Below are 15,773 nucleotides of genomic sequence, written 5' to 3'. Positions count from 1 at the left end.
TATTTGTGAGCGAGACGCAGGATTGAGCGTGAACAGATGAAACCCGAGGAGACCCTGGAGAATGCAGGATCTGCTTCCACCCATACAGAGATCCACAGCTGGATTGATGACATCACAGCTAAACTAACACACAATCACCGACTCGATACACACTGACTGAAGCAATACACTGTGCGCAAATAGTTCATAACCCTCATGTTGTGTTACAATTCTGTACTGTGCATTCACAGTTTTATATGTTACAGTCTCATTCCAAAATGGATTCCTCTGCACTTCCTCAGTGTAAATGAAAATCAGCTGCTTCAGTGCAACATCTACATCAGCAGGATGATTAAGATGAAGCCAGGATGGACATTTCAGCAAGACAATAATCCAAAACACAGCCAAGGAGACTCTCAGAGGCTTTCAGAGAAAGAAAACCAAGCTGTAGAATGGCCTAGCCAGTCACCTGAACTGAATCCAATAGAGAATACAGAAAAATCTCAGATTTAATAGACGAGACCAACAGAAGCATTAAGATTTGGACTCTCTGTTGAAGTCTGTGAGGAACTCACACCTGAGCACTGCATGAAGCTTCATTCTCCATATAAGAGGCGTCTTTAAGCTGCCGTCATTAAACAAGCCTTTAGTATACGCTTATTTCACGCGGCCGCCATTTTAAAGAACCAAAGCGAGGCTGCGGTGGGAAGAAACCCAGAAGTATAGGACGAGCACTGTAAACATTGCAGTAACATGCTGTGTACTACAAACTGTTGCCGAGATTTCAAAATGCAGAAAACGGTGTAACAAACACTTTAATATTATTCAGTAAGTTTATTTTAAACAATTAAAAGCAATTTAGCATCAAACAAGATCACAATCTCAGTGATGTGCTTAAGTGTCCTCCTAGGCTTCAGCTCATGGCACTAGTTAAACACCATGAGGACGCTTTCCTGCTTCAGTCTATGTAACCCGGTGAGTGATAAACACTGCAGCACACCCTCGTGTTGTCTGTAATAGTGTTGTCCTGGAACTGAAGTTTTAAACCCGGCTATTTCCCCGCTAATATGGAAGCGCTGCTGAGCGCGGATGACTCGACTGATCTTCACAGCTTCGCGCTTCAGTCTCCGTGTATCTGTGTTTGGTTTGCGCTCAGTTTACCGCTCTTCACCCAGTGCAAACACAGATACACGGACTGGAGTGCGAAGCAGCCGTCAAGATCAGCCGAGTCACCAAGCAGATCGCTCTGCTCGTCTGTGTTTGTGCTCAGTATATAGCGGTGGATGAACAGATGACCTTCTCAGCCAATCACAATCATTTCTTTTGAGCACGTGAACACAATGGCAAATCAGCGCTGTTTTAAGAAAGCCATCAACATTGCCTTAAATGTTAGCGCTAAATTGCCAGTTTTTCTTTTAATTCAGTATCGTGACGAGTCTAATATAGTGAAAGAATCAGTTTATTAACTCGAGTTTGATAAATGGCATCTAAAACGTGTGTTTGGAAAAGAAAACGTTTGCTAACTAGTGCCATTTCCCTTAACTTAGCTGAAAATGAGCTCTGATGTCCCTTTTTACATTCACCATTCATTCAGAACAGACCTTCGGGTCACCCGGAAGGTGGTGAAATGATAAATTTGTGTCACTTTATATTCGCTGATATAATATACAGCCAGTTACACAACATTCCTATGCAACTCCCAATGATACTTCCGGGTTTCTTCCCACCGCAGCCTCGATTTCGCTTTTGAAAATGGCGGCCGCGTGAAATCAGTCTATAAAACACATTGCAGTAGTTCAGCTCTTTCTCCTTCTGTCATTGTTATTACACACAACTCATTTACCAGATTATTTTGTTTTGTTTCATTTTTATGTTTGCATTGTTTGAGGTTTTACCAAAATCTGCTTCAATTGACCCTTCGCTAAGCCACGCCCAAAAACCACCATCCACCAATCGTGGCTTAGCAACTGTAGCTACGTGCAGGGGCTCTGTCAAGCTTTCGAGCGAGTGCATATGGATTGTGCAAATCTGATTCCTAAGTTTGGACAGGATGCTGGAATTTTTTCCCTTTTCAAAACCGAAAACCCAAGAGGAGAAATGCCAGCGTGGATCAAGCTGTGTGAGAGGGCTAAAGGAGCGGAGATATGTTGGTTTTGTTTTGATATTCCTGACGTATTCAGTGATAGACTGATGACAATAACTCACACACCTCTTACCCTCATAGATATATACACTAGATATCGCATAGGGACCCTGAGCATGCATCAATAGCGCCGCCACATTGGTACAGTGCTCCCAGTACAAATGTCATTCAACCGTACTAGTCAAGACAGTGTTATTACGCGAAGATGCTGGACTTTAGCGCTGTCTACGGGTGTAGTAACGAGCAAACAAAGAAAACAAAGCACAAAGGCAGAACATTTCATAGGTAATATTATGATTTTTTCTGTTTTTGTATGTTCTGAACTCTTGTGCTAATCAGGTAACGTTATTGATGATAAGTCACTTACTGCATTCACCATACGGCAAAGCAGCTCCAACTCACACTAAACACTCGGCTTATGCTAGTTTTGTTGAATAAAATCAGCAAACAATGCAAAAGAAATATGACAACGAGATGCTGCGCTGCCAGAAACTGGTATTATTGTTGCCTAACGTTAGTGAAAGAGTCGTTCGGGGGATTCATTCACAATCGCTCCCTCCGTCAGTATGAGCAGTGAAAGCAGGAGATGAGCTGTGTTTCAGGACATGATTAGATTAAATTTAACAGGGAGGGTAAATAGTAGATTTCTGTACACACAAACACAAGCTTTTTGCCCGTGCGGTCACTGATCCATCAATGTAGAAAAGTGATGTAAAATTATAATTTTCGTAATTAGAAAAAAAATTACATACTAACATCCAGGAGAACTCCCGATCATAGATATATGTGTATGTGTGTATATCTCTGGCTCTGGATGGCCACAGTCCTCCACTGTACCTTGGTCCCGCAATCATTTCAAAGGAGCGCTACCCTGTACCAAGATGGCGGCGCTATTGACGCATTCCGTCCAATAGACAACAATAGGCCAGGCGACATCTAGTGTATATCTAGTGTATATCTTACCCTAAACAGATCTAAACTGGGATTCCTATAAAAATACAAAGCAGGTCATGTTTCACAGCTGTCTTGTTCCTTTTTTTGGCTCGATATTGTGAGTAATGCTCCGTTTAAGCCTTTGCCATAACGTTAGTAATGTAGTCATACTAATAGCGAATAGGTCATAATGACATGAGTTATTGATCCGGAAATTACGAATCTGCGAATCTGTTGCTAACTTTACTGAACTTTACATTTATATCTATTTTAAGCTATGAATATTTGACATTACAAATCAACAGAACAAAACCGAGATATAATCACAAACTGAGCAGCTGCGATCAATATACTTCACCAGCAGCTGTTTTTCAGTCATTTATGAAGAGCACACAAACATACTGAGTTAACTTACTAGGTACTAGGTACTAGGTAACTTACTGTATATTGTTATGGTTCAATTATGCTAATATTCTGCACAAATCCATCAGGTTCCCTTTCTGGCTGCTCTATTTATGAAAGAACTATGTAAAAGCACTGTCATGTGTGTTTCCTGGTCGTTTAGTAACGCCATATTTCATTGCACAACAGTAGTCTATCAGGCTTTTTGGCTAAAAATAGAGTAATGACGGTTTAATTAGTTATTATTAGATTATTTGTAAATTTCCCCTCTCCTGCTGAGCCAGGGCTAAGCCAGGGGTGGCCAACCCTGTTCCTAGAGAGCCACATTCCTGCAGATTTTAGTTGCAACCCATATCAAACACACCTGCCTGTAATTATCACGTGGTGTTCAGGTCCTAATTAATTGGTTCAGGTGTGTTTGATGTGGGTTGCAACTGAAATCTGCAGGAAGGTGGCTCTCCAGGAACAGGGTTGGCCACCCTTGGGCTAAGCTGTTGAATGGTTAGCGTATGAGGCAGCTAGGCTAAGCTAGCTTTACTTTTGATCGAATTATTTTCTAATCGGTTGCCTATTATGCCGTGAATATACCCCTGTAATGCAGACTGCACTCCTTTTTTTGTCTGGCTTTCTCAGATATCTCACCTGTTCGCCAAAAATGACTAATTATATCCCAAATGTCTGAAGACGGCACACACACATTGAAAAAGCCGTGCCAGGCACGAAAGCTTGACAGGCGTAGCAACAGTAATTAAGGAGGGCGGAGCTTAACGAAGGGTCCATTCCATGTCAATAGCTCCTTTACAAATGTTATTACCACAAAAAAACATGTCAGTATGTTACATGCTTGTATTTATATGCAATATTTATATTTATTTATATGCTTGACCATTGTAGTGTCCTTCATATACTCAACACCTTAACTCGTTCTGACTGATTGTAAATGTGCTCGTTTTGGAAAGTTGCTTTGGAGCATTAATTATTGTTAAAAGCGCTTTACAAATAAACTTGAATTGAATTGGCCAATCGGAAAGGACAAAATCATGAAATCATGAGGCAAAACCTTCAGAAAGTTAGTTAATAGCACATTTTAGTGTGGACTAAACCACCAAACCACAATAAAAATAATGTTTTTTGAAAATACCAAGGCCTTAGTCTGTTTCACAAATTCACCCCACACGCATAAATACAAAAACATCTTAAAGGCGACCTGTTCTGCCCCTTATTCCAAGATGTAAAATAAGTCTCTGATGTCTCTAGGGTGTGTGTGTGTGTGTGTGTGTAGTTTTAGCTCAAAATAGCACACAGATAATGTTCTCTAACGCTCTGAAACTGACACTTTGATCCTAATTGTGGAGTTTTGGTGACTGTCGCTTTAAATTCAAATGAGATTGTGCTCTTTTCAAAAGAGGGCGGAGCTACAAATGCCTGTGTGTCAGCATAGTGGCAGATTAAAAAAACAATACTAACATCTTATGCTAATGAGGGAGAGATGGACTAGTGGGCGGGGTTTTCCCCCTCTGATGACTTGTACAAAGGGAGAAAGTCAATCTGTGACCATAAACACACCTCTGAAACAGTAGGCTCCTAGTTTCATTGTGGGTAAAGGGTAGCCCGTCCGGTCGGCGTTGCGGTACATGGTCCTGACGCCCAGTTGTCCTCGGCCGCACTGCAGTCTGGGAACGGAGACCGGGTATCGAGCGCTGCCATCCGACAACCAGCCGAAATCGCATTGGTCCATGCCGTCTCTCCAGGCGGCATGAAGATGACCAGGAGACGCCAACACTGAGTCCTGACCCACACACGCCGAGCGGGCCTCGTCCAGAGACAGTTTCTGATCAATGAAGAACACCTCACCTGAACACACACATGCACACAAAAGACTTTACACACACTTTCTTTAAGCACTAGAAAAATGCCTATATGGATAGAATTCATTCGTTTATTTATTTATTTATTTATTTATTTATTTATTTATTTATTTATTTATTTATTTATTTATTTATTTATTTATTTATTTATTTATTTATATTTATTTATTTATTTATTCATTTATTTATTTATTTATACGTTCGTTTGTTCGTTCGTTCTCCGTTTATTCATTCATTGATTAATATACTTATTTATTTATTTATTCATTCATTTTTATTAAACTAATTATTTATTCTTTCATTCATTCATTTATTTATTTATTCTTTTATTCTTTTATTCATTCATCTATCCGTCCGTCCATACATCCATCCATTTCATTCATTCATGTATTCATTGTATTGTAATGTATTTATTTATGTATTCATTCATTCATTCATTCATTCATATTCTTTATTCATTGATTTATTCATTCATTGATTTATTTATTCTTTTATTCATCTTTTTATATTTTTATTTATTCTTTAATTCTTTCTTCATCCATTTATTTATTTATTCATTCATTTTTATTTAATTAATTATTCATTCATTCATTCATTCATTCATTCATTTATTTATAAATAATTTTTTTTATTAATTAATTTATTCATTCATTTTTATTTAATTAATTATTTATTTATTTATTCATTCATTCATCCGTCATCCGTCCGTCTGTCCATCCCCCCATTTATTCATGTATTCATTTATATTTATTTAATTATTCATTCATTAATTAATTCATTCATTCATATTCTTTATTCAATGATTTATTCATTCATTTATTCATTTAATTATTATTTTTATACATTTATTATTTTATTTATTCATTCCTTCCTTCATTCATTCATTCATTAATTTATTCTTTATTCATTCGTTCATTGTCATTTATTCAATTATTCTTTTATTCATTCATCCATTCATTATTTATTTAATCATTCATTCATTCATTCATTATTTATTTATTTATTTATTTATTTATTTATTCACTTATTTATTCTTTATTCGTTCATTCATTCAATTATTCTTTTATTCATTCATCCATTCATTATTTTATTTAATCATTCATTCGTTTATTTATTTATTTATTTATTTACTTATTCATTCTTTTATTTATTTATTTATTTTTTTTATTCGTTCACTCATTCGATTATTCTTTTATTCATTCATTAATTAATCCATTCATTTATTTATTCATTCATTTATTTATTCATTTGTTCTTTTATTTATTATTTATTTTTTCATTTATTTATTCATATGCAACAATGATATTGATGGTTCAAACACTAGAGGCAGCTAAATTAAAGGTAAGGTTTATATATTAAATTTGGCATTTTAGTACTTTGAAGTAATGATATAGTGTCTAATAAATAATATCAAGAGAAATAAGTCTGTAAAATAACAGAAATGTGCTGCACTTCATCACAAGTTTTCTGTAGCGTAATATACAACACCAACACCAGGCAATATAGCACTGCAGACTATTACACATGTTCAGAAAACTTTAAAAGGTTGAAAGTTGTCGGGAAAAAGGATTAAGCTCCCATAATGCAACTCAAAAGCAGAAATAAATATAAAATAAAAACATATATCACAAAATACGGAAAACTGCTCATTTATGGATATTTTCACTGAAAAGGTCTTCTCAATCTCACTAAGGTTTAATTAATGCTGTAGGTTAATTGATCTATAAACTCACCTTGTAGTTTTCCCACATAGCAGTAAACGTCATACTTCTCATAGGCGTTCCTGACATCGTATGATTTGACCCCCGGCTTCATCCACTTATCACCATGACAACCGTCACGTGGCCTAATGATGGGATATCTGTGGAGAAAGATATGGCTCAATGATTGGCTTCACAGCAATAAGGTTGCTGGTTCAAGTCCCGGCTGGACCAGTTGGTAGAGACAGTATGGTGGAGACATTTTTCTCTTTTCCTATGATTACAGACATGTGCAGGAACCACTTAACCTAAAAACTACTTTCAAATATTAAAAATTTAATACAAAAAAATACAAAAAGCGCCTCTTTTTTAGGTGTTTATTATAACACAGACAACATATACAGACATTTTAAACACTTTCAATAGTGCTTCATGAAAATGCATGTGGATTTGGGAAGCTTTTAAATTTGGGTAGGCAAAATCCAGGCGGAAATCCCAAAATAACAGCAGAGTTTAACAGGTTAAAGCTTTTTAAGGTTAATATTATTCGCCCCCTTAAGCAATATTAGTTTTGGATTGTCTCCAGAACAAACCACTGTTATACAATGACTTGCCTAATTACCCGAACTTTACCCTAATTACCCGTGTTAAGCCTTTAAATGTCACTTTATAGGTTCTACATACCCTGAACCTTTGTTTGAGATTTCACCAGATGTGTGTGTTGACCATCAGTTAAGACAATGTTAGCACCTGTCAGCTTTAATTGTGGTGAAACTTAATAATTTAGAGCTTTTGTCAGCTAATTTCAGCTTCCGGGTTTAAAATATTTTTGGGGCGGATCAAAATCGGTGACGTGGCGAAAAACTGCAAGTGCAAAGATGATGATTTCTCATTATTATTCATAGCGGAGTTTTCTTATCCTACACTTTTATACACATATACACTTATTTAACAACACACTTTACATGCCAATTTGCACATAACAGCTGCACATAAAACATTGTATATAGTATATATATATAGCTCTCCATACACTTGTCTATTTGTATATTTTGCATTCACTTCTTACTGCTTTTTTATATATTTATTATCTGTTTATTGTCCTGTCTCTGTAATTCTGTTGCACTGTAGAAGCTCTGTCACAAAAACAAATTCCTCGTATGTGCAAACATACCTGGCAATAAAGCTCTTTCTGATTCTGATATGAGAAGAGCCGGCTTCTTAATTATTCAAGAGGGCTCGTTCTTCCTGAAAGCAACGCAGATCTGCCAAGCTATGAGACCCAATGACTGGGTGAGATCGTGTCCGGGCACATCACGGGTCATGATCCACCAGGTTTGTTGCATGTTATTTTCCCAATATGTTGTCAAGGCCGATACAGCAAACTGTTGGCTTACAGCAAGCATTTTTGTCGGGAGAGCCGTATCAGAATTAGAGAATGGCAGACTTTGTCTTTTATCAATTGAAGTGGCGGTTCTAGTTTAGATGGCCCCTTGCCTAATTACCCTAACCATGCCTGGTTAACCTAATTAACCTAGTTAAGCCTTTAAATGTCACTTTAAGCTTTATAGAAGTGAAAAATATCTAGTCAAATATTAGTTACTGTCATCATGACAAAGATAAAATAAATCAGTTATTAGAGATGAGTTATTAAAACTATTATGATTAGAAATGTGCTGAAATAATCTGCTCTCCTTTAAACAGAAATTGGGGGAAAAAATAATACAGTCTTCAACTGTACGTATTGTACAGTTTTATCACCTGACGGTTTGGTCGGCCATCCATCCGGCGTCACACTGCTCGAATCCGTCCTCGTATGCTGAATAAAGCTGTTCAGGGGTGGCGATGCTGGAGTCCACATCTGCACACGCCTGCTGAGCTTGTGTGAAGTTCAGACTGTAGCGGCTGGTGTTCGCCCGGTAATGAAACACAACACCTGAACACAGAAAACACACGTCAGGTCCTGCAGACACCAGCAAAAACTATAACCATTTGATCAAATTTGATGTAGGAAAAAATTGTTAAAATAAAATAAAATAAAATAAAATTAAATTAAATTAAATTAAATTAAATTAAATTAAATTAAATTAAATTCAATTCAATTCAATTCAATTCAATTCAATTCAATTCAATTCAATTCAATTCAATTCAATTCAATTCAATTAAAGGTCGCTGGTTCAAGCCTCATCTGGGCCAGTTGGCAATTTCTGTAACAAAATAAAATAAAATAAAATAAAATAAAATAAAATAAAATAAAATAAAATAAAATAAAATAAAATAAAATTAAATTAAATTAAATTAAATTAAATTAAATTAAATTAAATGTCTCATCTGGGCCAGTTGGCATTTCTGTATGGAGTTTGCATGTACTTCCCATGTTGGCATGGGTTTCCTCTGGGTGCTCTGGTTTCCCCCACAGTCCAAACACATGCACTATAGGTGAATTGGGTAAGCTAAATTGTTTGTAGTGTATTTGTGTGTGAATGAGAGCGTATGGGTGTTTTCCAGGGATGGGTTGCAGGTGGAAGAGTATCCGCTGCGTAAAACATATCCTGGATAAGTTGGCGGTTCATTCCGCTGTGGCAACCGCTGATTAATAAAGGGACAAAGCCGAAAAAGACGAATAAATGAATGAAAAAATAAATTAATGAAAAATTATGAATAAAACTACATTTTTTACATTTAATTATTAAAAAATGTATCAATAAAAAATGATTAATAAAATAAATTAATTTCAATAATTTTTTTTTTTCAAAATAAAATAAATGCAAATAAAAAATTAAAACAAATTAAATTTTAAATAAATAAATAATAAAATGTAATAAAATGTAGTAAATTACAATTTAATAAAAAACAATAAATTAAAATAATCAAAACATTTAAACTAATATAAAACATTTAATAAACTAATTAAAATTAGATTAAAAATAAAAATATAAAAACATTTAAGAAAATAAAATAATAAAAAACAATACAATAATTAAAAATAATAAATAAAATTATAAAAACATTTATTAAATTAATGAAAAATACAAATACAAATAAAAATATAAAAACATTAAATCAAATAAAATAATGAAAAATAATAAAACAAATATAAATATAAAATATAAATAAAAAACTAACTAGACATTTAAAAAAGTTAAAAGATGCAACTATTAATAGTTGAAATGTGCAAAATGATAAGGAAATAAGTGACAACAAATGGCAGTTTTGATGTGTTTTTGTGATGTTATTTTAATACATTACAAAACCATCATCTTCTCCACTCAAAAACACTCACTGACAGTATATTTTATTAAATAATAAACAAAATAAAAATAATAAACTACTCAGCAAGGAATTATACAATTAATAAAAAGTGACAGTATTAAGGATCATTTTTAGAACTTTCTATTTATCTTTAAATGCAGAAAATATTAAACATATCACAATTTTTAAAACTTCAAATCATCATATCATCATATTAACATGATTTCTGAATAATCATGTGATGCTGAGGACTGGAGTAATGGAGTAAAATTCAGCTTTACATCACAGCTATAAATTATATTTGACTATTAATTCTTACAGAAATCAGTTATTCAAATTTGTAATAATATTTCACAATTTTTGCATTATTTTTGCTCAAACATTTTTGGTCAGCAAAAATTATCCCACATTTGAAGACAGTGGTTTGAGCGGTGTGTGTATACTGTATGTTCATCTGTAAGTAATTTAAGAGGAACTGGGGGGAATTGTGCAGTTTTTGTTTGGAAGAGGAGCGTCTTTGTACTGAACGCAGGACGTTTAGACCACAACAACACGCTGTTGTCTGAAAAATGAAGAATCATGGTGTTGTTCTGCAATTCAGGAACCTGCCGTGTCAAATACTGAACATGATCTGAATATTAATCAATCAGCATTACACAGCAGCACTCAAACATCGAAATCCACACTTTACACATGCATTAAGCTGATTTACTGTACACTTTCTCTCTCAATGACCCTCTGAACATACACAGCAAGTCCAGAATAATAATATATATATGCAAAATAGTAAATAAAAGGTAATATATTATATATAAGACGACGTACAATGAAAGGATCTCAAAACATCTCTTTTTAAAATTTATATAGACAAAAAAAAGTCTTTAAAACACTATGCATATGACATAAAAAATGATGCCGCTTAAATGTCTGATTGTGCACTGATAAAAGAGAATTAATTTATGGAGATAAAATGAAATACAGTAAATAAAATCTTATGTAAGTTTTCCAAGTAAGGTTTATTTATGAACATAAAACAGCAAAAAAAAAAAAAAAAAATGTCATTAACAATAAATATTTTTAAACATTCTGTTTCGTATATAAGGATTTAAAGATCTTTTTACTTTTCACTTTGACCTGATAAAATAAAAAATAAATAAAGTAAAATAAAATAAAATAATAAATTAAATTAAATTAAATTAAATATAAAACCTGTCGCTGTGGTACACTTTTGTGCAATACAGGTGCATATTTATATCTTAAAGGTACAATTTTTAATAAAAATTTTTACCTTTTTGATACACTTTGGGACCTTTAATTACTATGTGGTACACCATTTTTTTTTTTTCATTTTTAAACCAAACAAAACAAAACTTCTATATTTTCCACATAGATAAACAAAACTAAAAAAAAAAAAAAACACTAAACAAAGAAGAAAAAACTAAATAAAACAAAAAGGCAAAAACAAAACAAAAAAACAATAAAACTAAACTAAAAACAAAACAAAATTGAAAAGTTAAATAAAAATCTAAACCAAGCAAAACAAAACAAAACATCCACGTCCCCCAAAAAACGAAGCAAAACAAAACAAAAAACAAAAATAAAACCAATCAAGCGAAACAAAACAAAACAAAAAATGTAACAATAAAACTAAACTAAACAACAAAACTAAACAAAACAAAAAACGAAAATAAAAAATCTAAACCAGGCAAAACAAAACAACCCCCCCGCAAATTTAACAACTAAACTACAAAACAAAACAAAACAAAAATAAATCCAACCAAGCAAAACAAAACAAAACAAAAAATGTAACAATAAAAGTAAACTAAACTACAAAACAAAACTAAAAACTAAAATAAAAAATTTAAACCAAGCAAAACAAAACAAAAACCCCTAAATTTAACTACTAAACTACAAAACAAAACAAAAATAAAACCAACCAAGCAAAAAAAACAACCCCCTCTCCCCAAAAACAAAACAAAACAATAAAACTAAGCTAAACTAAAAAAAAACAAAAAAACAAGCAAAGCAAAACAAAAACTAAACAATAAAACTAAGCTAAACAACAAAAAATAAAATAAAACAAAACAAAGCATATATATATATATATATATATATATATATATATATATATATATATATATATATATATATATATATATATATATATATATATATATATATAAACTAAGCAAATCACAGCTTAACTAAACTAAAAGAAAACTAAAAACTAAATTAAACGAACCAAGAAAAACAAAATAAACAACTTCAATACCATATTCCACCTAGACTCCACCTAAAGAGGACAATTTTATAGATGGCACTTTTCTAAATATGTGCTTTTCTCCCACACAGCTAAAACAGGCGAACGAGTCAAATAAAACACAAGCTCTGCTCCAGCAAAACTGAGCGAATGCTGCTGTCGGATGAGTTTGTCCAGCCCGACTCTGCCATGTGTCCTTATATGGCCTCCTTTACTTGTGTTTTTGGGCACATTGGGTCTCTTTTCTCAGAGAGATGGCAGCGGGTAAGAGCTATAATTGAGCAGTAATCAGAGGGCATTGAGTGTGTTTGGCAGGAATATCAGTGTCTCTGTGGGCCTACAAACACTCCAGCAGAAACTCACCTGAGCCAGATACACTCATGACTGACTGCTGGAGACAAACACACTCCTGTTTCAGTAACACACAAAACTGCTTATTACATGGCTACACATTGCACTCTGTCATAATAATAGCTTACTAATTCTTTATTTAAACACAAAGCTGACAGAAACTAAAGCAGCTGATGGAGTATACACTAACCTGCGCATTATTCAGACACAAGATGGTGCCAAATAGTCAAAAACACAAAGCTGACAGAAATGAAAACAGCTGATGGAGTATACACTAACCTGCGCATTATTCAGACACAAGATGGAGACAAACAGTCAAAAACACAAAGCTGACAGACGAAAACGCCTGATGGAGTATACACTAACCTGCACATTATTCAGACACAAGATGGAGACAAACAGTCAGAAACACAAAGCTGACAGATGAAAACAGCTGATGGAGTATACACTAACCTGCGCATTATTCAGACACAAGATGGAGACAAACAGTCAAAAACACAAAGCTGACAGAAGCTAAAACAGCTGATGGAGTATACACTAACCTGTACATTATTCAGACACAAGATGGCGCCAAACAGTCAAAAACACAAAGCTGACAGATGAAAACAGCTGATGGAGTATACACTAACCTGCACATTATTCAGACACAAGATGGCGCCAAACAGTCAAAAACACAAAGCTGACAGAAATGAAAACAGCTGATGGAGTATACACTAACCTGCGCATTATTCAGACACAAGATGGCGCCAAACAGTCAAAAGCACAAAGCTGACAGACGAAAACGCCTGATGGAGTATACACTAACCTGTGCATTATTCAGACACAAGATGGAGACAAACAGTCAGAAACACAAAGCTGACAGACGAAAACGCCTGATGGAGTATACACTAACCTAAGCATTATTCAGACACAAGATGGAGACAGTCAGAAACACAAAGCTGGCAGAAACTAAAGCAGCTGATGGAGTATACACTAACCTGTACATTATTCAGACACAAGATGGAGACAAACAGTCAGAAACACAAAGCTGACAGATGAAAACAGCTGATGGAGTATACACTAACCTGCGCATTATTCAGACACAAGATGGAGACAAACAGTCAAAAACACAAAGCTGACAGAAGCTAAAACAGCTGATGGAGTATACACTAACCTGCGCATTATTCAGACACAAGATGGCACCAAACAGTCAAAAACACAAAGCTGACAGATGAAAACAGCTGATGGAGTATACACTAACCCAAGCATTATTCAGACACAAGATGGAGACAGTCAGAAACACAAAGCTGGCAGAAACTAAAGCAGCTGATGGAGTATACACTAACCTGTACATTATTCAGACACAAGATGGAGACAGTCAGAAACACAAAGCTGACAGATGAAAACAGCTGATGGAGTATACACTAACCTGTACATTATTCAGACACAAGATGGCGCCAAACAGTTAAAAACACAAAGCTGACAGAAACTAAAACAGCTGATGGAGTATACACTAACCTGTACATTATTCAGACACAAGATGGCGCCAAACAGTCAAAAAATAAGGCGTGAAGGACAAGCAGATCCCTTGACATGTTGCAAATGACCAATCACAAACGAGTATCCCAGACAGCTGTGTAATAAAGCATTATAAACTATTCTAAAACTACTATTTTTTTCTAAAAACCATTATATGGTCCTTTAAAAGACTTTCATAATGTGTCAGGCTCTATTAAAAAAAAAACGCAAATCAACATTATGTCATAAATACAGCCAATATGGCTTGTACACAAACATTCATTTCACATCTGTAATATCAATCTGACACCACTACACAGATTTGAGCCTCCCTTTTCCATCTTTAACAGTTTCCTGAGCACTTATTCAGATATTCATTCACAATGCAGTGAAATAAACAAACCCCAAAACTAGCCTTTAAATATATTTCTTACTCTGCTTATTGACTGAAAGACAAATCATTAAGCGTTTGCTTCTATTATTTAGCAACACAATAAGACCTTGTCGAGGTGAAAGCAGACTGTGAAAGTGTTTTTTCCAGACTCTCCTGACAGAAACGCTGCTCTGTTTGGCTTCGTATGATAATGACATCATCACATGTGCTTCAGAGAGAGAAACAGCGCAGCACATCTGAGAGCCATTGGTGAACACGTCTGCCAATGAGAAACACTTCCAAACCTGACCAATTTACAGAGGAAGTGCGACTGTGTTGTAGAACTGAACTGGATTATTATATATATATATATATATATATATATATATATATATATATATATATATATTCACAAAGATTACAAATTGCAAATGAACATTTAATTAGACAAGTAATAATGATAAATAATTACTATTAATTAACAAATATGTACAGGTATATATACCCTAAAGAGCTTAATAATATTTCGATCTGGTGACTGTGCAGGCCATGGGAGATGTTCAACTTCACTTTCATCTTTATCAAACCATTCTATTACCAGTCTTGATCTGTGTATTGGCCCATTATCATTACCAGCAGAGGTCGCTCTAGCCTAGTGTTTAAAGTCAGATGGCATTTTTGGCTAGTGTTTAACAGCAGATGGTGCTCTAGCCTAGTTTTAAACAGCAGATGGTGCTTTAGGCTAGTGTTTAACAGCAGATGGTGCTCTAGGCTTGTGTTTAAAAGCAGATGGCGCTCTAGGCTAGTGTTTAATAGCAGATGGTGCTCTAGGTTAATGTTTAACAGCAGCTGGTGCTCTAGGCTAGTGTTTAACAGCAGATGGTGTTCTAGGATTGTGTTTAACAACAGATGGTGCTCTAGGCTAGTATTTAACAGCAGATGGTGCTCTAGGCTAGTGTTTAACAGCAGATGGTGCTCTAGGATAGTGTTTAACAGCAGATGGTGCTCTAGGATA

At 34.5% G+C, this 15,773-nt stretch overlaps 1 protein-coding gene across 1 annotated transcript in view; it reads right to left on the bottom strand.

The window, feature by feature from the left end:
- Positions 1 to 15,773, bottom strand: part of vcanb (versican b) — a 74,496-nt gene that overhangs the window by 49,917 nt on the left and 8,806 nt on the right. The window contains 3 exon segments of the mRNA NM_214688.1: positions 5,024 to 5,311; positions 7,059 to 7,186; positions 8,787 to 8,961. Of these exon segments, the coding sequence (NP_999853.1) occupies positions 5,024 to 5,311; positions 7,059 to 7,186; positions 8,787 to 8,961 (591 nt within the window).

The sequence above is a fragment of the Danio rerio genome, chromosome 10, assembly GCF_049306965.1.
Source record: "Danio rerio strain Tuebingen ecotype United States chromosome 10, GRCz12tu, whole genome shotgun sequence".
NCBI classification, from domain to species: domain Eukaryota; kingdom Metazoa; phylum Chordata; class Actinopteri; order Cypriniformes; family Danionidae; genus Danio; species Danio rerio.
The sequence above is the reverse complement of the archived record's forward strand: the minus strand, read 5'-3'. Positions and strand labels throughout refer to the sequence as shown.